Source organism: Rhynchophorus ferrugineus, unplaced genomic scaffold (genome assembly GCF_030347505.1).
Source record: "Rhynchophorus ferrugineus isolate W39M unplaced genomic scaffold, kcgeb_rfMv2 rfM1, whole genome shotgun sequence".
Lineage (NCBI taxonomy): Eukaryota > Metazoa > Arthropoda > Insecta > Coleoptera > Curculionidae > Rhynchophorus > Rhynchophorus ferrugineus.
In genome coordinates this window covers 68,023,111-68,047,528 of record NW_027472580.1, presented here as the reverse complement: position 1 = coordinate 68,047,528, position 24,418 = coordinate 68,023,111, and the positions used below count along the sequence as shown (strand labels likewise).

The 24,418-nt window shown below is 30.8% G+C and overlaps 1 protein-coding gene across 1 annotated transcript in view; it reads left to right on the top strand.

The window, feature by feature from the left end:
- Positions 1 to 24,418, top strand: part of Gyc32E (Guanylyl cyclase at 32E) — a 330,290-nt gene that overhangs the window by 239,260 nt on the left and 66,612 nt on the right. Inside the window, exons 5-6 of the mRNA XM_076419392.1 lie at positions 13,016 to 13,133; positions 16,170 to 16,319. Coding sequence (XP_076275507.1) covers positions 13,016 to 13,133; positions 16,170 to 16,319 — 268 coding nt within the window. The remainder of the gene's footprint in view (positions 1 to 13,015; positions 13,134 to 16,169; positions 16,320 to 24,418) is intronic.

Here is a 24,418-nt window from a genome sequence, read left to right as displayed (position 1 = left end):
TGTTACTTGTAGCGAGTAGTGCTGTATCATCCAATACAATATTAGCCCAATGATACTACATAGTGGTACACACGCACAGTTTCAATTTGAATTTGAATATTTGTCACCGCATCTTTTCTTAAATGATGATTGGAAATATAGAATTTTAAGTCAACATTCATATGGCTAGGTAATTTGTTTAGCAATGTGTGTTCGTTGCTCTCATTTAGAAATTAGGTTGTAGATATTTGCGCGAAGAAAGTTTTCAATTAATTAGATCCCTAACACGATGTACCTGGCCAATTGTGGAATGTTTGTTTCTAAATCTAAGCTGGTAAGTAGGAATGAGTTGCTTTTCTTCCATAATTAGTTTTAGGCGTTTTAATAATAGCTTTTGCAATAACTTAAATAACATTGGTAACGGTGATATCGATCGATATAATGTTTTATCGTTGGGCGATTACCTGGTATCCCGAAACCGATCTACCAGATATACTAATTTCTGCAATCTTCCATTGCATAGACAGATATTTCAATCACAGTGTAGCGTTAAATAAATGTGCTAGTTTAATTATACCCGTTCTTGGTACTTGTTTAAGTTCTTGGTCACATATTAAAGCTTACCCTGGAGCTTGTATGATATTGACGTTTTTCTATAAGACGTTGGCGATTTCCTTTGGAGTTACAGGACTTATAACTGCAACTTCCTTTCCATTTTGGATTAGACAAGGTGTCACATCTGTCTGTAGGAATGTTGGAAAGTATGTACTATTTACTCAGCAAATCATTCTGCCTTCTCGCTATGTTTTTTTGCCCAATTTAGGTTTGATGATTTTTGATATTTTCATCGTTTTAATTTGTAATAATTTAAGTGTAACTCGTAATGACGATGTCTGTTATTTTGACAAGACAATATAACATATAATAAAAAATAGAGTGGAGCACTTTTCTCTATAAACCTATCCATAAATAACATTTTCCCATAAAACGGATATACAAATTCGGCGGGTCGAGTTAAATTAGGTATAAAGAAAAATATCTGAATAAAGGTCATATCTAAAGGGATAGGGAATATTGTTTTACTGGATATCCAAAGCCTAAGATCAAGCAGTAAAAACCAATGCTATAGAATTCTAAAATAAAAACTGCTTTTTATCTCATAAGATTCTAAGGCTACATATGCATATTTTATATGTCTATCTATTATTATTGTATTAGAAATCTAAACTGTAAGAAAGTTGCTAGTGAAAAGTATATTGAATCGAGACTAGCAAGTCTTACATTTGCGATGTCTAAATATTAAATAACAACTGAAAAATATCGCTTTTATTCAAATTTCTGTTAGTGGTGATTCAATAACAGATAACACAAAATGTCAAAAATAATACATCTTTTTCAACGGTTCCCTGTCCTTTCTACTTATTTAACAATCTTTTGGTTCAGGTGTGTCAGTAGGTTGGACCCATATTTCATCGATTCGCAATATACATATGGAAGAGTCTTTTTATTTTGCTTAAAAATCTTCAAATAGAACTCTGAGTGGCAACCAGAGCTGATTTTCTTTCATCACTGTATAAAATATCGAAACTTTATCATTTATTACCAATTAACTCAGTAAATTATAGAAAAAAGCCTAAGCTGAAAGCAGCCACTGGCTGGGTAACTAACGTTAAAAATAATTTAACGTTTACCAGCCTAAAAATTACTTAAAAGAAAACATGATCCAATCCAGTAAAGTTCTTTGAGTTTTGATAACATAAAAAACGAGATTAAATAATGGAATGCTATTCGTCCCACCCATAGTATACAAACTTTCAAACCATTATCTTGTATGAATAATGACAAAAATCATCTTACTGCTTTAACATCCCAATATATTTTCTCCCCATGATAAATTGTATAAAGCGGAAAAAAGGATTATGTCTATAAATTTATCCTTTTTATTAACAAGGGCATATCTGAATTTGATCAATTATTTAACTTCAATTCTAGGTACTGAGTTTATTCACTGGAAGTTCTAATGACCAAGTGAAAAACCATAAATTGCTAACCAATTAGTAGAAGAAGAGGCTATTGACAGAATTTCTGAAGGAAACCAAAACACAAAGTCGTAATAAGTGACTATAATGGTAATTCTGAGCAATGTAAAAATTTTCAGTGGAGTAACGAAGATGAAATTGCACTGCACAATGTATACCAGGCTTCAAGAAATTATATAAAATATGACAACTTCTTTTATTTCAGAAACGATAAATGCACAAAATAGAATAAACAGTTACCACCTTCTAGAGTTAGGGCCAGAGATGGCAATAGTGGCAAAGTATGCTGAACGAAAGCGCCTGCTCGAGATATACGTTATATAACTTCTTAAATATACTAACAAATATATTGTTTTCATAACTGTGTCATTAGTGTCTGGCTTGTTAAATCACTAGTAGAAGATTGTAAGCTCATTATAGTTTTACGATGCGTAAAAACAAGTTCGACATATTACAGTCTTTTCAATCTAAAAACATTGTGTTATAACGTCAAGTCTATTAGGATTTTAGAAATATTTAACATTAGGATTATAGGAACCAAAAAATCAAAATCAGCTATGCATGATAATGGGATTGAGAGTTGCAAACAAAAACCCAAAGTTATTCAGTTTTTTAATCGTAAAAAGATGGAGTTGTTACAAACGAATGATGAGCCCAAATGAGCTCCAACTATAATGTATGATGACACTTAAATTGATCACCTGTGGTAATATTCTTTCATTAGTTAAACATCTGTGGTATCAACTCCAATTTAATTTTGAAGGTCAAAAGTTAAGGTTTGAGTTACCAATATATCATGAAGAGCATTTCTAAAAGAACTGGCTGTTCATTTGGTCAAACCTCATTAAATATCAATAACTAACAGAGTTACTAAAAATTGATTCATAAAATTGACGGACACCGTTCACATTCCGGAGCACTTTCATACAAAAGATGTTATGTAAGTTAAAGAAACAAAGTTAAAAAAATGTGTCCTCGAAATATTAATATACACGTAGTTGTATGCCAATATTGCTAAAAAAAACTAAACTTTATGTAGTTGTTTTAAATATAATAGCATTTTTACTTTAAAAATAGTTTAATTAAAAAAACATTAATATGTAATTCAAAGATATTATTATATATAATTTAAGATGTACATAAATATTGTTTTATTTATATTAACTAACACGGAGCATTAGTTATTCCACGCGATGGCTTATCTTTAACTTTAACTTTTTAGGTGGGAGTAACTAAGGGTAAGGAAATATTTACTTTTTAGCCAATTTATCTCAATTTTGCAAGTTTCAAACGTATGAATTGTTGATAGTAGAAGGTCAAACTAATGGTTCAGTCAGGTTCGAGCAGCCCGCGGTAACTAATTCCTTTCCATTGATTTCAATGCATTACATTTTAATGTTTAATATTTCCAAGAGCCTGTGAAGCCTTTAAAAGCTCCTGTCACGATTTTTCGCATACTATTGCTGGATATGATGTACTTGTCGTAATCGTTCGTTTCAAATATGACTCGATTTCACAGCTTCCGCTTAATTTCGTCAGCTGTTCAAACATAAAAATTTGACCAGTTAAACGATTCATTGTTCATTCGTTGGATTGAAAACATTTGAATAGCTTTTTTTGTTATCAACTTTTATATAAATAGTCTTAAGCTATTTTGTGGTGGATATTTCATTCCGCATTAATTTTACAATTAATTCTATGTTGGTACTCTCTATGTTGGTACTTCATCAACACTCTAGGAAAATGATGAAATAAATTGTCACCTTATTATCACTCATCACTATAAATACCATATTAGCTTCGCCAAGTTTGTGGCGCATATTTTCTTTTACGGATGTAAAAGGAAAAGGAAAATATGATAATATCTTGCGGCCTAATTTTTTTTCGTTTACCGTATTGTCTTCAGCTGGTGACGAGACCTAAGCGGGACACGAGAGCGGCGCTCTTCGCCGAATGATCTATGGATCATTTATGGATCGGCATGACACAGCGTTTTTTGAAGGGGTTTTACTCAATGGACGCATCGTGGTTCATGGATTTCTTCGAGAGTACGAGATACTCCAAGCAGTATTACTGAAAAAGGAGAGGCTGAATGGAAAAATGAGCTTATACCTATATGGTATCTATAGTAAGGGAGGAAATAGGTGTAGGACAGCGTATGTCGGGTCATTACTATGAATTTCTTTAGTCAATTAAGAATAAAATTATTTTATTTATATTTTGAGAAAATATTGTACATGAATCATAATCACACAATGAAAATATTGGCTGCTGCGCGTTTTAAGTCTCCATGCAGGTAGGTGATTTGTATAACTTCTGGAAGTCACAGTTTTCACCTCAAACAAATTTTTGAAAAAAAAGTTTTTTAAAGTATGTATTCTATACATAAAATATAAAAGAAAACGAAAATTAATATTTTTTTCAGAATGTGAAAATCGAGTACGACTTTTTACGGTAATATTAAGATCGCTTAGTATGTTTAAAATACTGGAATTTTCTTAATTAAGTATACCAAATATACCAATATATCAGAATGCAAATGTTTTGAAGCCAATCGCCAAACTGTTAAATTTAAGCTTTCATTTGAATTTTCTTTTCTTTCTCTTCTTTCTTTCCATCTTCTTCTTCATTTCAACGTTATTTGACTGCAGATTTGTATAACGATATTCGTGAAATAATCTTTCCCGAGGTCCAGTACTACGGCTGGAATCACCATGCTCGAATACGAGGACATTTTTATACAAATGAAATGCATGTTATGAAAGTTAAATTAGAATTGATTTTAAATGTAAATGCTGGGTCACTACTACTTCTATTCTTCGAGATTTTCAGAGTCTATTCTTGATTAGTTGTACTATAGGTTTATGAAACAAATAAATATTACATTTTTAGGCCTTACACCTATTTCGCCCCTTAACTTATACCTACTCCTATATATAATGATAGCTTAATTAATAGCTAGCAATAATCGACTTAATATCTAATACTAATAGCTAACATTAAAGTAATGACCCGATTAGACTGATATAGATAAACCACAAAAATTAATATCAATATAAAATCAACATCTGCTCAACTTTTAGTCTCTCCCTGGCTACAGTGCTGGCTACACCGTCATAGACTTATGCACTCAAGAACTTCCTTAAACGGTCATACAGCAGCGGACAATGCGGGGCATTTAGCCGGCGAATCAGGTTTTATGGAAAAATGTCCTGGCGCTAATAAAAGGAAAAGGTTTACTTACAATGAGGGTCTTCTAATTACAAGGAATTTCCTGACAAATACCACTACTCTGCCTTCAAGATGGTGTCGTCAATAGGTAGACACTCAGTGCAGGCCTCGTCTCCGCAGTAAAATCAAACAAACGTTCCCCGATGTACGTGTGCGCGGATCCGATGGTAGAAATTTCCGATCACATTCTCCAGTTTCTCATACCAGCATGTATTGTACAAGGCACAATGAAAAAATTAACGCTACAGCCTTCTGGAATCTCAATTTTCACAGCGCTATAACTTTTGAATGTAATATTTGTATGTAACTGCTACTTCTCGTATGGATTTCTTGGGATTATATGCATCATTTAAATTATATGCTTGCGGATGTACTTATTCGTGATTGTGTACCAAACCCAGTAATCAGTATGAATGTATATCTTGTGAGATGGTCTCTTAGTTGTTCACTGGTCAATCAATAGGTTCAATGCAGTGAACCGTAGTTGGGACCCTACGTTAAGCTGTAGGTCTAGTTGCTAAAAAGTCCAAGAGGTTGGCAAGATTAAAGCGTATACGTATAAAAAATGTTATGTTGAAAGTGATTATTGGATTATGAAATTAAAAAGTTTCTAATCAATTTAGAGAAGGTTTGTTAAAGCTCAAAATAATTTTTCAATTTTAAAAACCCTTAGAAGAATAACTTATTAAATAACGGCACAAATTATTATCATTTAATTACATGGATCACGTAAACTAATCCAAAATTTAACTGAAAAATTTATTGAGCGCCATTAAGTTGGAATGCTGAAGGTTTTAATAGAAAATCAATATATTACCCTTATCGATGTTACGGTTCGTGGAGATGTAGGAGTCATTCAAAGGGGGCTAAGAAACATGGAATAATATCACGATTTCGTTGAACTGGCAAAAATATGCCTTTCATTAAATTCGTTGTCATTTGTAGAAATTCAGACGTGCACATATGACAAATTATTAGCATTATCGCAGTGAACGTCTTATATCTGAAGTTAAATTGGATATTTAAATAGATTTTTAAAATTCCTTAAAATTACCTTGATTTGCCGAGATATTTTGCAGGGCTACTTTTAAACCCAATGAATTTAAATAAATATTAAACTTTAATATAATAGTTGTAGAACGAATTTTGTGGGCGTAAATAAAAAAAATTATTTTTAAAGGATATTTATTTATTTTAGTTACAAAGAAATATATATACACAATAAAACAAACATCATATAAAGTACTTACAAACAACAATAAACTAAAACTAAAATTAAATAGGAGAACGTCGATTGAGGAAATAATCGGGCGACAGTTCTGAAATAGATTAAAAAAAAGTACCTGAGCAACCACTTTTCGAAAATAAGAGTATAAAGAGAATAAAGAAAGTTAAACCAGCCGTTTAATTATTAAACGAATTATCGGCTAGGTTGATTATCAACGATGATATTGATAATTGATAATAAGGATAATAGTGACGATAGTGATAACAATACCTAAACGTGTTATTAGAGAATAGTGATGAAATACAATAGCGATATCTGACAGCAATGATAAACTGTGCTTGAATGAAGTGTGACATGTGCACACGGTACGAAGGGATGACACGCGACGTACCAGCTTATATCCTAACACTAACAATAATGACGTGCAATGGGATCAACGGATAACGCGCGAGATCTACTGTCACTCTGGTTTGTAGGCCTCGCTAGTATTAAGCTGAAATTTAAAATAAATAAACAAATTAATAAATGAACAGTACTGTCACTAGTGCACTCACTTCAGCTCCAACTATGATGGACATGCAATGCGTACAAGCGAGAAATCTAAAAGTCATACGCTAGATACGCTGCCATCAAGAGCCAGTAGAAACCACTTTTGGTGGCGTTTCTGTATGCTTCAAATTATCGATAATTATACGTCAGAATCTTTGGCCACTATGGCATTAGCCTCTGCAACCATAAAATTATTATCTTTCATTTATAGTGATTAAGAGTTATAATAATTAAATAAATAAGTAGCGGATAGTGTTCAGAATAAATTGATAACTGAAAAGATAAATAAGTAGATAACTGAAAAATAAATGATTGGATAACTTAATAGATAAATGAATTGAATAGATAGATGAATATATAAATGAATAGATAAATAAATAGTTAAATAAACAGTTAGTAAATAAAATAAAAAGAAAACTGGAACACACTGTGTTCACCGTTTTGAAGAACTCGGGGTTTGCAGTCTAAAACGCTATATAATCGACACGATTGAAAAGCATAGTTATTGTCGGTCGCGGCTACATAACTGAGCTTCTATAAAATGAGCTCGAAAGACCCTTGGGCATGTTAAGTTATCATGTTTGGCAACTGCAGTTCGAGAGGGGGCTAAACATGTTACCAATTATGGCAATTGTTTTTATGCTGGGTGTCTGCAAGGGTGGCAGATCCCAATTGAGAAGAAATGACAATCTCGCTCTTTTTTTTCTTTACCATTACCTTAGTTTTTTCAGTAACATAAACGCACCAATAAAATACTAAATTACCCTTAAAATATGTTCGATGTTTTACCGTTAACGTAAACTTTCTAACGGTCGATTCTGGGATTTCCAACTCCTCGAACCACAAGTATTTTTTTTTGTTCGTTTTTTTTTAGAGATGAGTTTAAAAAATTATATTAAAAAATAATTCGCTTTCACACAGTTTAACATGTTACGTAAAACAAATAAAATAGAGATCAAAATAAAAGATATATTAATAAAATATACAACGAAATATAATAATGTTGATATTTAATATTACTGACAGCTAACAGTATGGATAATTAATTATGCTGCTGGATCATAGTACTGATACCTAATGGTAACGACAAGTAATTATACTGCTAACGGATAATATTGATAATATCGATTACAGGCAATAACAATAGAGTCAATAGCAATGATGAAATAACCATGATGGTCATAACAATTTTAGTCCAAAAAGTTAAAATATTAGGTATATGAATAGGTTTTTTCTTAGAATGATATATTTTTGCCGCTTTTTTCAGTTTTTTAAAATTGAAATCAAGGTACCAGAACACAGAACAATATCTCTTATTAATATAACCCATCAGAATATAAGAATGTACGAGAGCAACTGATAAATAGCATCTAGTATCCCATCGACCCGAATTAAAATAAGAAAAAATGCTTCTAAATTGCAAAAGTAATTTTGTAGAATTTTTGCTGCCAACGTTGTGTTTTATGAAAAACGTAATATTAGACAAAAAACGTGTTAGTTACGTTCAGTACCGTGGAAAACATACAAAATTATGTATATTCACGATCAACTCAATAAATTAACGTCAAAATATGAATTGTAAGAATGTGTTGTTATGAATGCAATACGTTTTTGTGGTCTTAGTGGAAATAGTTTAAAATGCTGAAGAATGCGAGTACGGCATTCCTATATTGTCTGAAAGATATATTTGAAAGTCATATTAGAAACTTTAGACCAGAGAAAATAATAGAAAATTAAGATTAAGTTCTTTTTCTTCTATTTTATATAAAAAAAAAATTAATTATAATATATGGAAAAGCTAAACATTTAGTTATACATCTAATAGAATCTTGACAATTGAGGTTACGTAAAAATATAGTAATGATTATCATTTTCCTTACATGTTGTTCTATACCTGGTTTGTGCATATTATTGTAACAAAATTATTTAAATGGCTATGATTTTATCTGTCAGGAATCAATGAAAATCATTTTTTCAAATTTGAAGTAGCTAAAACCGAGAGTTTTAGAGTAGTGAAATGCGCTTATGTAATTATACTTTTACTTTAAAAGAGGTAAGAGGAACATAATTAGACGCCCTTAGCTGAATAAAATATGTTAAAATTAAAATTGTAAAATTGCTTAACTAATAGAATGCGTTTTATAATATAAAACATAAATGTTCTTGTAATCTCATTTAATACTAATTTGTTAATTTCGGCTCTATATGTAGTGATGATATTACAGTATTTTCAGAGAATATGACATACAGTATCGCTGCTTCATCAGATATATAAAGCACCTTTTAAAAAAGTTTAACTTTTCTTTTTATATTTAGAGAAAAGTAGCTTCTAAAAATAGTTGAGTACTTATGGTACTATAATATTACTGCAAACATAGTATATGGATTAAAAATGAAGTAGAATAAACTAAATCAAATGTAGATATCATGGATTAGATCCTATGAAACCATGTAGTCCATTTAAATATATATTCTAAATACATCTAAAGCACAATTTTTTAGTTTACGATTACCACATTAAAATGTTGTAATTTATTATGTATTGCAATAATTTTTTCTTCAATATGATGTCTACTTCCTTAAAATATTCTAGTCAGTTAGATTTATTTAGTTGTAGGTTTATTGTAATGTCAATATTTCTAAATACCTTAAATTAATATAATCTTGCTACGTCTTAAACACAATTTGCTGAGATGTGAATAACATTTCTTGTTTAGATTATTATTTATTATATTTATTAAGTATTGGATTGATAATTATATTAAGATATTATATATTGATATTATATATTATATTGATATTATATATTGATACTAGCGACCCACCCCGGCTTCGGACGGGTGCAATGCTGATACTAAATTAAATACACTACAGAAAAAATATGAATGTTGTATATAAAAACATAGCGGCCCGCTCCGACTTTGCACAGGCATAAAATATTTTTATTATAGGCATATGCCTATGTCACTCAATGAAAACATGATTAAAATCGATCCAGTATTTTTGGTTCATTCATTACTGCCCTTGGCCTGCGCGCATTAAATTTGGAGTAAAACAATTCCTCTTCCCCTATACTTACTATGAAGATTTCCTGCTATCTTTGGAATATCTAAATTCATACAATTTTTATTACATTGCACATTTTTAAACGCAAATTTTAAATTTGTAATATCTCCGAAAATATTTGTTTAATTTACATGCTGTAAGGAACCATATTGATCTATATTAATTGCACACTGTATTTAAGGTACTTAATTCGATAAGGATTAATGCCGTATTGCTTAAAATAGCTTCGTAAATAAGCCATTTTCTCACGTAAAAAGTAAACAATAAAAATGGTTAATGTGGGTTATCCCTAAAAGATAAACATATACCATCGCGGACTTTTTTGTAGACCTTTTTATGGTGTACAATACTGTAGTACATTAATTTGATCTAACTCGTAGGGTTAGGCAGCGTTTTTGCTAATTGCTAAATAAGCCTAAAAAATAGGTTAATTTACGACATCACGTTAGAAACCTCTAAAATTAGCAATGTTGCCTTAGTATATTATGCTTGTATTATACATATAAACCTTTCTCTTGAATCACTCTATCTATTGAAAAAAACCGCATCAAAATCCGTTGCGTAGTTTTAAAGATTTAAGCGCACATAGAGATATAGGGACAGAAAAGGTGACCTTGTTTTATACTCTGTAGTGATTATATATTATATTGATATTATATATTATTTTTTAATATCATAATTAATATATTATCGATACTCCAAACACAATTTATTATATGACTGATAAAATGATGCTATCTATAGCTATGGAAAACAGCCGCGTGTATAAGCAATCTGAATTTCAAAGATTTGATTTGCAACTTTGACGCCTCACCCGTCGTAGTCACCAGGTATTCTTATAACTATCGATTTCTAATTATTGATTATCACTTATTTTGATCAATGTCATAGAATCTGACTATTAATATTCAACCATAGAATAAAGAAACTTAGAAGCGCATATCATATGTTAAAATTGGTTCTAAGTTACGCTCGAAATCTCCGTGTGAGGGCGTTTGCGCATGCGCCGTATGACAATTAGTTACGGTGGGAAATTTTAAAATATTTAGCGGGAATATTAAAAATTTGAGCGGGAAATTTAAAAATGTATAGTAAAAATTTATAACGGGAAATTAAAAAAAATCTTTTAATTTTAGTGAGAAAATAAGAAAATTAATATATTTAAATATATTTTACTGAGATATTACAATTACATTAATTTTCCTTGACCACAAAGATATTGATATAATCACAGAGATATCTCCACTACCCAAAACACGTAATCCACTGATATTATCTTCTGTCTAATATTTAAAACAAACCTAATATTTCTAATCTAATATTAAAAAAAAATATATAATATATATAATATATAATATATAATATATAATAATATATATAATAAATATATATATATATATATATATATATATATATATATATATATATATATAACTATTAATGGTTCTATTCTATTATTTTTTAGAATCAACTAAATTAACGACCTACCTAAATTGAGGTACATTTTATCAAATATGACAACTGCAGTTCGGTCTATACAGTCAAGTCTCTGAACTAACGACCAAAATTAGAGGTCACTACTCCAGCAGCAAAAAGGAACCTTCTTTTAGAAGTCAAGCAGAATATCTTCGATAACAGTTTATATCCTCCGCCACTGCATTTCAATAAGGATAAAGCCATTAGTTTTTCATCCAACCTGAAACGAAACTGATTGAATAGGCTGAGGTAACTGTAAATGAACATATAAATTTCAAGTTAGAACAACCATTCTCTAATAATAAACATACGTTTCTTATTACATACTTACTTCTGGGTCTTGTTGGGGTAGAAGAATCTCTTTTATATCTATCAGCTTCAAAAAACTTATGTGATTTAATATTTGGCGGCATATGTTCCTTGTCGTGTAGTAAAGGTAATTAATCTCAATAAATATTGCTTAATTATTTCAATGCAATAAATCATTATTATTTAACAAAATACGTACTATTTAAATTACTTAGTAGGAATTATTATAGGTTAGGAATCTTGTTTCAACCATGGCTTTCCACATTTTGGTCTATAGACTTCATCTTTAAAATGATTACAAACTTTCCTGGACCTACATAGGAGATCATAAGAGATCCTCTTAAGGTTTCCTTTTTATTACACTAATAAATTAAAATACATAGAATTATCTAAAGTAATAGTCAAATATATATAAAAACACATACCGAAAAACTTGATGTAAATAAACAATACAAATCATATCACCTAAAAGTGGCCGTTAACTGGTTAGGTTAGAATTCTTAATACCAAGGCCGAACGAGAGAGAAACACATATATAGCTGTTGCATTTTTCATTTACATTTGGCCGCTTAACGGGGATTCCGAAAAGCTTAAACGTGGGACCCGATTTTTCCATGTAACTTTCACTTCTAAATTTCTTTATTCTATGTTATTCATTGTTTCTATTATTATGGCCGTTATTTATTGACGTTCGATAAAAATAGGAATTAGAATAGGCAAATGAACTGAAGAGACTGTTAGGCAGTCGATGGTGACAGGTGTGAACTGAACAATAGTTAGTGATTTGTATGTTAGATGCAAAGTACCCTTCGATAATATCCAAGATCGACGTCTAGGTATGGTCGCTGCTGGCACCCAGCCCGTTTTCAACATCTGGGATAATCTTTTCTATGTACTTTGTAGGTCGCTACAAATTCTTATTAACAGTTCTCAAACAAAGGGAAGAGAACATTATTTTTTAAATATTTATTAAGTATATTTAATATAAATAACACACAAAGATAATATCCCCATAAAGCCTAATTATAATCTGTTAAATATTTATACATTATTTTTAGATTTTTCTAAAAACTGTATTGAATACATATGATAATATTTCTCTTCTATAAAAAAGTAATATTTTTATCTTAATTTTCAGGAGTTGTCTTTATTGCATGGTCTCGTTCTCACCGAGACAAAGAAATATACAGACTACATACCGCGCTATATAGAGCAAATGGACAAAATTGTTGATGAGACGTACAAAAAGACACGAGGTGAGTATCTAGTAGCAATAAAGTATATTTAAAAATAAAGTAATATTTTTTCCACTTTCCGTCTGCTATCTATGTTTGAGTGAGTGTGTGAGTTGTGTGAGAATATGTTTTGATACTGTATACAAAATGGCGATTTTATAGTTTGATATAAATATGTTTAAGTAAATAGGTTTGAAGTAAATCTAATAGATCAATAAGAAACTTCTTAAATTCATAAAAGTACCGAAATATGCTTCTGTATTTGCTCGATGAAAATTGTTTTCCACGCATAATCTTTTGTTGAGCTTTATGATTAATTGCGTTGCCTTGATGAACAAGAAATATGTTTTTTGTTTTCTTTTCTTATTATTTTTTCTCACCAATATTTTCATCTAATTAGTTCAAAATATTGCTGTAATAATCAAAGTTTATTAATTTTCTAAAATTCGTAATGGTTTCTTGTCGATGCATGGAGAGATTGAGGACTTCTTAATTATTTTTAATAAACTTCAGATGTTAGTGCGGAAGTGGAATTCCAATATATTTTGTTCTTTTGTTAGTCGATTCGTTATCACAACGATGTCTTTGCAAACTTTATACAAAACATTTTTTTTAACTTTATAGGAACGACTACTAAATATATTCATAAATACAGTTATCATAAAATGATACAATTCAAGTATAGCCAATAAAAATTAAATAAGTAATATCTTGTGTAGTAAACATACATGCAACGTAATTTTGTATAGCACTTCATTCCATCATTCCAGTGTCTAAAGGTTTTTTCTCATGACGTGACTATAATTAATAGGTTACGGCTAATAAATAATTTTAGATTTCAAACTACGTAGATACATTACTCTTATTTATATCTTGATGGAAAATCATAATATATCACTTTAGATGACATTTTCATATACAATCTCACATTCAACTATTCTTTATTAGAAGAACGACCGCATATTATATCTAGAAGGCTACTCGGACGTTAAAAAATCACCACCAGTCTCTCAGTATATTGAATAAATTCTTCCTTGTTAATTTTTAAAAGCCCTGATTTTTTTTGTAGTGAAAATGCACTTTCACTTTACATATCGGGTTCAATTTAAGATCTATTATGTACAACACTTCCCATAATTCCGTAACAAATACTTCAAGGGAATATTACTATAAGGGTACGATTACCAGCAGCGTATCAGTCGCACGACGTAACACCTCTCTCTTGAAGAAAAAAACCAAAGGAATATTCGTTGTATTAATTAGTAAATAAAATTAATTGAGCATTGACAGCGAATTGCAATGTTTCAACTCGATTTTCCAAGTTTTTCAGGCTATGAAGTGCCTACATTTTTGTCTCATATTTTAAGTGCATGTTTAATCTCATGAGCTACTTTAGTCGGCCTTTGGTGGCCTTATACATTGAATTTAAAATTTCCGTCCGAACTTCAATAAACTAGGGAAATAAATAAAACAGTTGGTGCAAAAATCGTTGAGGGATAATTCTGTTGGCATCACCAACTGACTACTTGACTAATCATTTCTTTGATTTTAATTCTATTTGAAATCTTATTTTGATTAAATACGTTCCCTCTTCAGTAAAATACACAACTAATCTGTTCTTCTTACGTCTTTCTTGTGGTTTACTTTAACAGAAGTTCGCCTTCCCATTCAGTAACAAACATCACTAAACCACCGTGTTAGGGCTAGACTGCTTATTTAAGTGCTTATGTTAAGATCGAATGGTTCAACGAGTGAGATGTCTTAAAACAAACATCTTCGCCATATCTTTTTAATTGTTTTACCCTCAATATCATTCAAACGACTAACAATCTAACAATTAGATCGTCTATTTTTAAAATAAAATTATATGATGTTAATGTAAAATTATATGAAAACAGAATTTTTAAACATTATAGTAAAGATAAGAATTAAAAATAGTCATATTTGTTTATATACCTATAACTTTCTGAATTACCTGATATTTGAAAAGATTAATAAAAAGTAGATGTTTAAGCGAAATATCATACATTTTCAAGACAGTGCAAATATAAGATATAGTTAATAGAAAGTGTAAAATAAGTTAATAACGTAAGATTTGGACCTTTGTGATCTATTATTTCGTTCGGTTTATATAACTCTTGACTCAAAGGATCTAAAATTGCAATTATATATCGTATAACAAATCTTATGATAATAAAAGGCAGAAAATAAACAATAGTACGATTCAATATGACATACAAACACAAACAATATAAATAAAATATTAAAACAAATATTATAATAAACACAATTTATTTTCACATAGTATTTATATTTAACACATTTTTATAAATGGAGCTAACAATACAGTGACAGCAGACTTTAGGGTTGCAATTATATCTTTATAATATTTACAAATAACTTCTCCAAACCATGACGTACTCTTTCAGACGATTTTTCCTTCATTTTGTGGTTTCTCCTGTAGAACTAGTCCACCTTTTTTAAAATTAATCGTCCTCACTGATTACTTCTAAAAGTAAGAAAAAAAATGAGTTAATATATTGCGGTTTCGGTAAAACTTATTTACCTTTCTACATTTAGTTTGATTTGTTACCTTCCAACGTATTGCTGTGTTTTCATCTTATGTTCACCTTTTGTATAATTTTTTTGATCAATTAATTTAAAAACTTTAAAAAATAATATTATATTATTATATATTATATACACTATATAATAAAAATTATAATAAATATATAAATCTGTCAATTTGGTTTAGCATAAATACGCACGAAGAGCGTGGCCCATTTAAATGTATTCCAGCTTTAATCAAACTTCCTATATCTAGTTGTCTCATTAATCGCCACCATTATATATATATATATATATATATATATATATATATATATATATATATTAACCCAATTCACAAGGAAATTAAATCTACACTATAAAAGCTGCAAAAATTATCCGAACACAAACTGAGAATTAAGCGTACACCCCAATTCGAAATAAAATACACATCGCCGCCCACATATGATTCAGTGCCACATAATCTAATTAAACATCTATTTGTTCCAGTATACGTGTTCTTGGGCGAGCACATAGCATTAGTAGATTTTATCAAATGTCTGCAAGTTCGCAAGTTATTGGATACAGGAGATTATGTAGTTATATCTGTGGACGACGAAATTTATGATCCGACAAGGCGCACAAAAATTATACGAAGAGGTAAGTTTTATTTTATTGTACTTTATGCGAACTCAACTATAATTTATATGCCTTTAACTTGAAGAAATTCGAAAAATAATCTGAAGTATAATGCAAATGTTATGTATAACTTATAATGCTTTATGAGTTTAATTTAAAATCATATCAATAATTCTTAAGTTATGTATTTATATTTTAGGTATTTAATTTAAGTCTTACATTATGAGAGGATTTTTACTTTTTTTAAGGGTTTTTCCTTAAAATTGATTTTCTCGAACACTTTTTTTATATATGTTATAAAATATTATTACAGAAATACATTTATTTCTTAATAAAAAATCAATATGTAAAAGGTAGAAGATCGAACTGGTCTCTGAAGTGGTTTTTTCTTCCATTAGTGTTGCTATCTGTTCCTACCTCGTTCTGTCTTGCACTGTGTTTCATCTTGAACTATTTCCACTAAGTTGGTACTGTTTTCAGGTTAAGTCAATTTTCGCCGTTATCTATATATGTATTTTTATTTCGAGGAGGTCGTGTCTTTCAATCTCATTTTTATTCTAAAATAATTCGTAAGTGGTATTTTTTATTGAATCTTGCTACATATCTTAGGTTACCCATCATCATTATCCATAGTCGACGCTCGGGGAATCTAAAAGGACTTCTGATATTCTTCACCAGAGTCAGCCACAGTTGACAATCGATCGCAGCTGCTCTGGCCGTGGACAACGTCAATCTCCTATTTTTCATATCCGAAGCTCTTCGCTGTGTGTTCCGCACAAAACGTCGATTTCGCCAAAGAAATCTGTAAGGAATTTGTTAACGTTTCAATCGATAAATATGTCGAAACCAATGAAATTTGCATCACTGAATTTTTTTCTCAACTGTATTGATTGATTATCGCATCGTAAATGAAAAACTTCATTTGGCCATTCAAGTAATTTGATTGGTCAAGTTAAATTACGTTATAGGCACCTGTAGGAAAAATATTTTACTGCGAAAAAATTTGATGGGCTTATTAATAATGTTTGGAAAAAAACTTTGGTGTATTGCAAATCAAAATTATCTCTTCCGTCTCTCTGTTAGTACTTATAATATTTTATTCGAAAGATCATTATGGAATGTACAATTGAAGGGTTTTAAATTTACATTTTTCTAAACATTTGACAAAAATTTTGCTATATTATCGCCGTGGCAAAATCGTTGAATAAAATAAGAGTCTGGGGCACGAGATATAGTCTTGCCACTATAAAATCTGTCTCAATTAGTGGGTCCACTTATTTATTCATAATCGTATGTAACTAAAAATCACACTTGATTTCTTTTTTAAAATGTTTACTAAATAACCTGAGATGTACACTACGGTACAACGTAAAACTTTGTTTGCTCTTTTAAGAACATCTGGATTCAAGTTATAGATTCAAGTAATTAACAGTAAGAATGACCAGAAAGCGGGATACTCGCTGAATTAATACAAACTTTACCATTACCTTCTGGAGTTGTTAAAATGTCGTTGATACTTCTAACATCTTGGTTGTGGGTCTAGAACGATGGAAACAGGCACTACAAATATATTACAGTTTATATAGAGAGTTTAGAAATTAATGGTAACAATTATGAACAGAAATGTGACTGACTCCTTCATCATTTGTACATATTCTGGGCTTATGGTATTATTTTCACTATCACTAAATTATTCATAAGTACTTAAAAAGATGTTTAAATGTATCACAAAAATGTCTCACATGGTAACGATCATAAATCTGTTTCATGTTTAGTCCAACCAGTTTAGGATTTTTAATGTTTTCTACTCATTTCTTAAGGATCTGAAAGCTTTTTTAACGGTGATGCATTTTCTCACTATCTATGCATCCGGGCACACAACACTTCCTAGAACGGGAATGAATTTCAACTACCGACTTGTATATAGTAATAAAATAAAACAATAATTTAATGTATAAACGTTATAAAAAGCTAACCACACTGTTCTCTATATAGGGCACATTGAAAACGGCGTGCAAAGTAAACAAGCGATAGAACGAAATGAACCAATCAGAGTCCGTCGCGGCTCTTAGCATTGTGAATAAAACAAGTAATATGTTAAAGGTAGCGACATCTATATGTTGGACGTGGCGAAACATTTAGCCAAAATTTCCTATGAAGTTAAATATCTATTTCTCTATGCATATAGCAGAGATTTATATATACAGGCAAGATAAGCTTTCGAAAAAGGCACACAAACACTTCCACACACACCTTAGAGAAGGATAAGCTACAGCAGCTTAACCGATTGGGCTTATTACATTTGCGGCAGATTTCACTTTCTTTTCCTGTAGTACTTATCCCAACTACTTGAACTGCTGTACTTCTCCTGTAACTAGATCCCGTCGAGACTTACAACAGCAGTGATTATTATGTTATACTATTAATTTTAGCAATCCTTGACTTGTGTGTTTGTTGTTTAGGACGGTATTGATTGGTCCGTCTGTTCAATTGAGTACAAGTGATATTTCTGCTGTAATTAATCCATCTTGGATCGAAGTATGAAGAAGATATGATATTAATGGTATATCTACCAGCTTCACTGGTATCTACTAACTATATCCTCACAATAAGGCACTAAAAAAAATAAAAAAAATAGAATGTAATAATTAAATATCAGTTAAAAGGTTTAGTGGCCTTGCAGTCCTGAAAACGACAGTATTTTTATATATACACACATTCTAAAACCTAAGTAGTGAAATGATAATATTTACTCATGCATCGTTATCCGGGGTCTTTTTAATATTTTGTACAATAATCAGAGCATTAACATTAAAGCACTTTAGAGTCTGCAAAAATAAGGTTTTTAATATTATATAATTGTATATAATTATAAATCAATGTAACAAACTAACATCTACTTTGTATATTAGTGAAAAACTTTTTACATGTAAATGCAAGTTCTATATTCACTGCTAAATATATAACAACGATTACCAGATATCAAATGGCAACTTTACACATACGATTATTAGTTCATCGACCTACGTCAAAAGGAAAAAAACATGTTTTCTCCCCCTAGTTAGGCAATCCGCCATGCGAAAAAAATATCTCCGAGCTATACAGAGTCGAACTTTGTTATTACGTTTCAACGATAACCGTCAAAGTAAGGATCTTTTACGTTTACTCTCGCAACTGAACAATATTCAAGAATTTCGTTCCAGGCGTTTTAAGTTTTCAACGAAGAACTGTTCAGTATGGTAATAACGGTCTTTTAGGCGGATTATATGAATGTTTATTAAAGCCCGGTTCTGCGCGAATTTAACTGTAATAACGATACGAAAACGGTAGGCAATTAATATCCAATTGAGCTTGTATCTGTTTTCATAATCCTTGAGTTACTGCCGGTCCTTCATTATTTTAAAAAACGGCAAAGTAATTTACAAAATCATACCTCAAAAAATTAACCTGATGATTTTTCCTATTTTTTTACTTCTCTGTTCTGCCTCATAGCAATCTGTCTCAGAAGAGCAAGCCACTGTTTTATGATATGAAAGCAGGAGGCAATTAATATTCAATTAATATTGTATCTGATTCCATAATCAAGAGTTACTCATTATTTTAAAAAACGACCAAATAAATTGCAAAATCATTTTTAAAAAGAATTTATTCATATCGTTAATAATGTATATGTATGCTCCTTTGACTGGTTATTGTTTTCCATTATTCTGACGAAATTATAATCTCGTTACTATAGAATCCTCTCTTGAAGCTAGCCGTATTCTCCTGAGAAAGTTGTGCAGAGGCCGTAACAAATAGTTGTCAGATGAGGAAAGGTCCAAGCTATAAACCATAAGCCAAGCCATTAAAATTTAGCCAATCTTTATCCCAACGAGGTCCAGCTCTGTCATCAAATGTCAAACCCGTAAATTTTCCCCGTTTTCCCATAAATTATTAAACTGGAATTGCTACTGCTGACAGTAGATGATTCGATTAATGATCTGAACAGTTTCGAACAATTTCTTCGCGGTCACAACCAAACCTTGCTTTGTGTGAACGGCAACTTTACTATAGTACACTTCAGTTTTGGCCATTTTTGTTGTGCGTGATCCACTTTTCATAGCAAGTGAATATACACTTTAAAAATTCCTCAACTTAATTTCATTTCAATAACAATTCACAAAATCAGCCCATTACCGTTTTCACTATGAACTCATGTAGATGTTAAGTATTGAGATTCTTTGTTATCTTATCTTATTTAAATGCCTCGAAAGTGTGTAATGGTTGTTGGATATTTCCACCCCATCTTGTGAGCCGACAATCTGCTGTTTTTTAATGAATTGTAAACTATGTAGGCTTTAGACTCTATCCCACTAAACGATCATCTAAAGTATACGTTTGATATTGCATACATGTTACTAGTTCCTTTTAAAATTCATATAATGTTTTTTGGTTCATTTTGATATACTTGATTTTAATACATAGTCACACTATATACAAAATGAAGTAAATTAGCTGGGTTATCTACTCACACATCCAATGTTTCATAACTGACTTCACGAAATCCCAAGAAATTATTATGTAGATATAAGAAAGGACAAAAGGGGAAATACACGAAATGCTACATACGTATCCATATATAAATATGGCGAAAACTTATACAAATTTATTACAAATGAGCTAGTAACTTATTTTCTGGTGAATACGAGTTAAATGAGGCTAAACTGTTCGAAATTTGTGAAGAAAAATATAGAAGAGGGAATATGAAAAGCAGTATATGAGAGCTGATTTACGATTACCGACCACATGATAATCTAAAAATGAACTATACCTGTGAATTTGAATAATAGATCAAAATGACAAACAAAACGAGTTATTTGTGGTTAACATGCCCAAGAAGTGAACTCAGCCAAGGATGGTCACAAGTCTGACTGTAAAATGATGAGGGTGATCACATTGCCGCAGTGATTAGAACTGAGATGCTAGGCAAAATGCTCATAAAGTCCAACATAAATACTAAAAAGGCAACAAATGCAACCGCATCCGATAAAATCGATGTGCCTGTATTGGGGAATCAGGACGTTGGTGACAAATGGAATGCTCGCCAAGCTATTACTTTCGGAGAAACCCATGCGCCAGTGTTAGGGAAGAAGGGTGATGATGATCTGTGGACTATGTGGACTATTGGTAAGAAGATACAACAGAATTACTTACCGAAGTTTCTGTCGTCAATAAGAAAGTTTTGTTTCAAGAAAATAGAATGTCCTATATCGAACAGCTTCTTTACTATTCTGACGATCCACGGCATGCTGAAAACACATATTTTACGCGTATTTTCTTCTCGATTATAAAAAGATAAAACTGGCAAACTTAAAACACTTTATTTACTACAAACTTAAACCACAAAGAATAGACGGGTACAACGACTAATCGTTACTACTACTTACTACTAAGGTCATCGTTACTAATAACAATAACCTTCACACACTAAGTGGCACCAACTGTGCGTTATTTTGGCCAATTATTTAAATATTCACGAAGAATGTATGATTGCTGTTCGAAAGCTGAATGATTTGTGAAGACCGTATTGATAATATTGTGCGTGAATATTGTGTAGATACAGTAAAGGCTGTGTGTAATTATTGGCAGATATATCGTATTGTATCCCCATTGCTTCTCCCTTAGGTACCTTGTACTGATAAACTGAGCTGGCTTAACTGTTCTTCTCACCACCTGATTAGCAGTAATTTCGAGGAAGGGAAAGACTTATCCAATAATAATTCTCTCGTTTCGGTGAAAAATATAGAACGAAAAATTAACTGAAATGCGTCATTCCCACGGGTCAACTATTAGTTTATTTACACTATCGGATGTCTTTGAAGGGGCTGAAATGTTAACGTATACTGACTGGTTATTGGCGCACGCTCCTTATCTCAAGTATTATGCCGTTCCAAATATGCTTGGTTTCTCACCTAATTTTTCACCCCCTAAAGGACCAAAATCTTAGAATTTAGCTTTGCTAGTTGCTTCGAACTAACATATATGTATCTCGAGAAACATCAACCTAGTGGTCGAGAAGTAGAGACTAACCTTGAGCACTAGCTATGATAATGATAAAGAATATAGTAGTGGTGTGGTATTAGTGTGATGAAACTCGCCTATTAAGTGCCTTCAATTAAGCAGGTTTTGACTGGCATAGAAAAACAATAATAGATCTATTACTAGCATCAACGGAGTTCAAATCAATCTTATCATTTCAACAGAAAATTCAAAACATATGACATAAATATAATCTTACCAAACGTACATCATCATTTGAAGTATACTATAATTTGTATAGCTATCAGTTTATAGCTAAGCGTAATTAATACAATTTTATGAAACCAGTATAGGGTGGAAGCAACTTTATACAAGAAGAGTTTTTGTAATTGTGCGTTATGTCACTTCTAAGGTTAAGGTTTTTCTTACGTTCTACATGTCCATTGTTCTTTATTATTTCTATACATTAAACTATCATATTCACATTCACTAAGTCGGCATTACAATATATTTTCATACGGAATCAATAATTATTACATTCAGATTTTTTAAATTTATTGAGATAAATAAGGTGTTCTGCAAATACTTTTTATTATCCGAAAACTCCACAAAGTATATTAGAAAACCAAATGGCTGTAAAAACAGGTGCTAATAAAATGTTCCTAACACACATGTTATTCACATATTTCCACTCTTACGATGTGACACTTTACATCAGATGCTTTTAATCATAACTTAATATCTCCCTTTGTCCAACGGTGAAGATTTATTTGTACTTGCAATATTATCTTATATGCGAGACTGAGAAAGGCTATTCCGAATAAACATAATTTTAGGATTATCTGGTGCGTGTCCTTCTCGAATTCTTTTACGTTTTAGCACTGGGCTAGCTTTGTTTTCTGTTTGATATATGATATTTAGCTTAGTTTTTGTTTCTACAGTTGGAATGGGATGACAATTGAAAAAGGAAGCGCACAGTAGGTGCTTAATAAAAAAGAGACAATTAAAGTGACTATAAGGTGTTCAAAATGTATTCTCAGGTTACATTTTTAAACATGCAAAAAGGTTGTTATTATTTGCTAATAACGTTTTACTTATCAAAGAATCGGTATAAACTTTCAAGTTAACAGTTCAAGCGATTAAAAAGCTTAAGGTATAGAAGAATCTATAAAGGGCGACTTTGTAGCGGAAATATAAAATATATGAACGCTAATCCTGTCATCTGCTATTTTTAGATACTCTATTCGCTCATAATCATATATACAGTGCCTGATCTTACTGTTTGTTTATTAATTCTGTGTGGCATAAAGTGGGTACATTCAGATTTCTTAATATTATATTCAACTACAAAGAAATTAATCATATAATTAATATATTAATTTGACAAGTTTTTAACTACTAGCTACTAGTATTTTTAACGACTACTAACTACTACTAAACATATGTAAAATTACAAGCAAATATTCGGCAAAATTCCTTTGTGAATATTTGTATGTATTTGATTTTGTGATGTTTGTTGTATCGATGAATAATCAGTATCTAATAAATACTATTAAGAAAGTTGAAGTAGTTTTAAAATCTTCTATTGAATATGCTGATAAATTTAGACCACAACATATTGAATTTCGTGTGAAAATATTGAAATGTGCTGATTGAAAATAGCTCATGCTAGAAATTGTCAGGTATATTGAATATATGCGTTAATACTGTAATAACTGCAAGAATATTAACTATTACTGATTGGCTATGCAGATTTAAAGTATCATTGAATGAATATCGGTAATACTCATCGCACAAGACCATCTGGTTACTTTGAGAAAGCAGTACCATGATACTGTTAAATGTTTATTCTTAAATAAACCTCCCTGATTTTAACTCACGCTTTCTGTTTTGTTTATCGTAGTAAATAAAGAATTTCAATTCAAAAAATCCAATTTTTTTTTGTGGAGTATTCAATTATAAGGATGTGTACTTTATTTGTATGGCTATTCTTCAAACTTTAAACTCGATCACTATGTGCTATGTAATGTGTACTTCAAGATTGTAGCACATTCTGAGGCCTCCAGATATATAGTAAAATTAGCTTAATTAATTTCGACAGA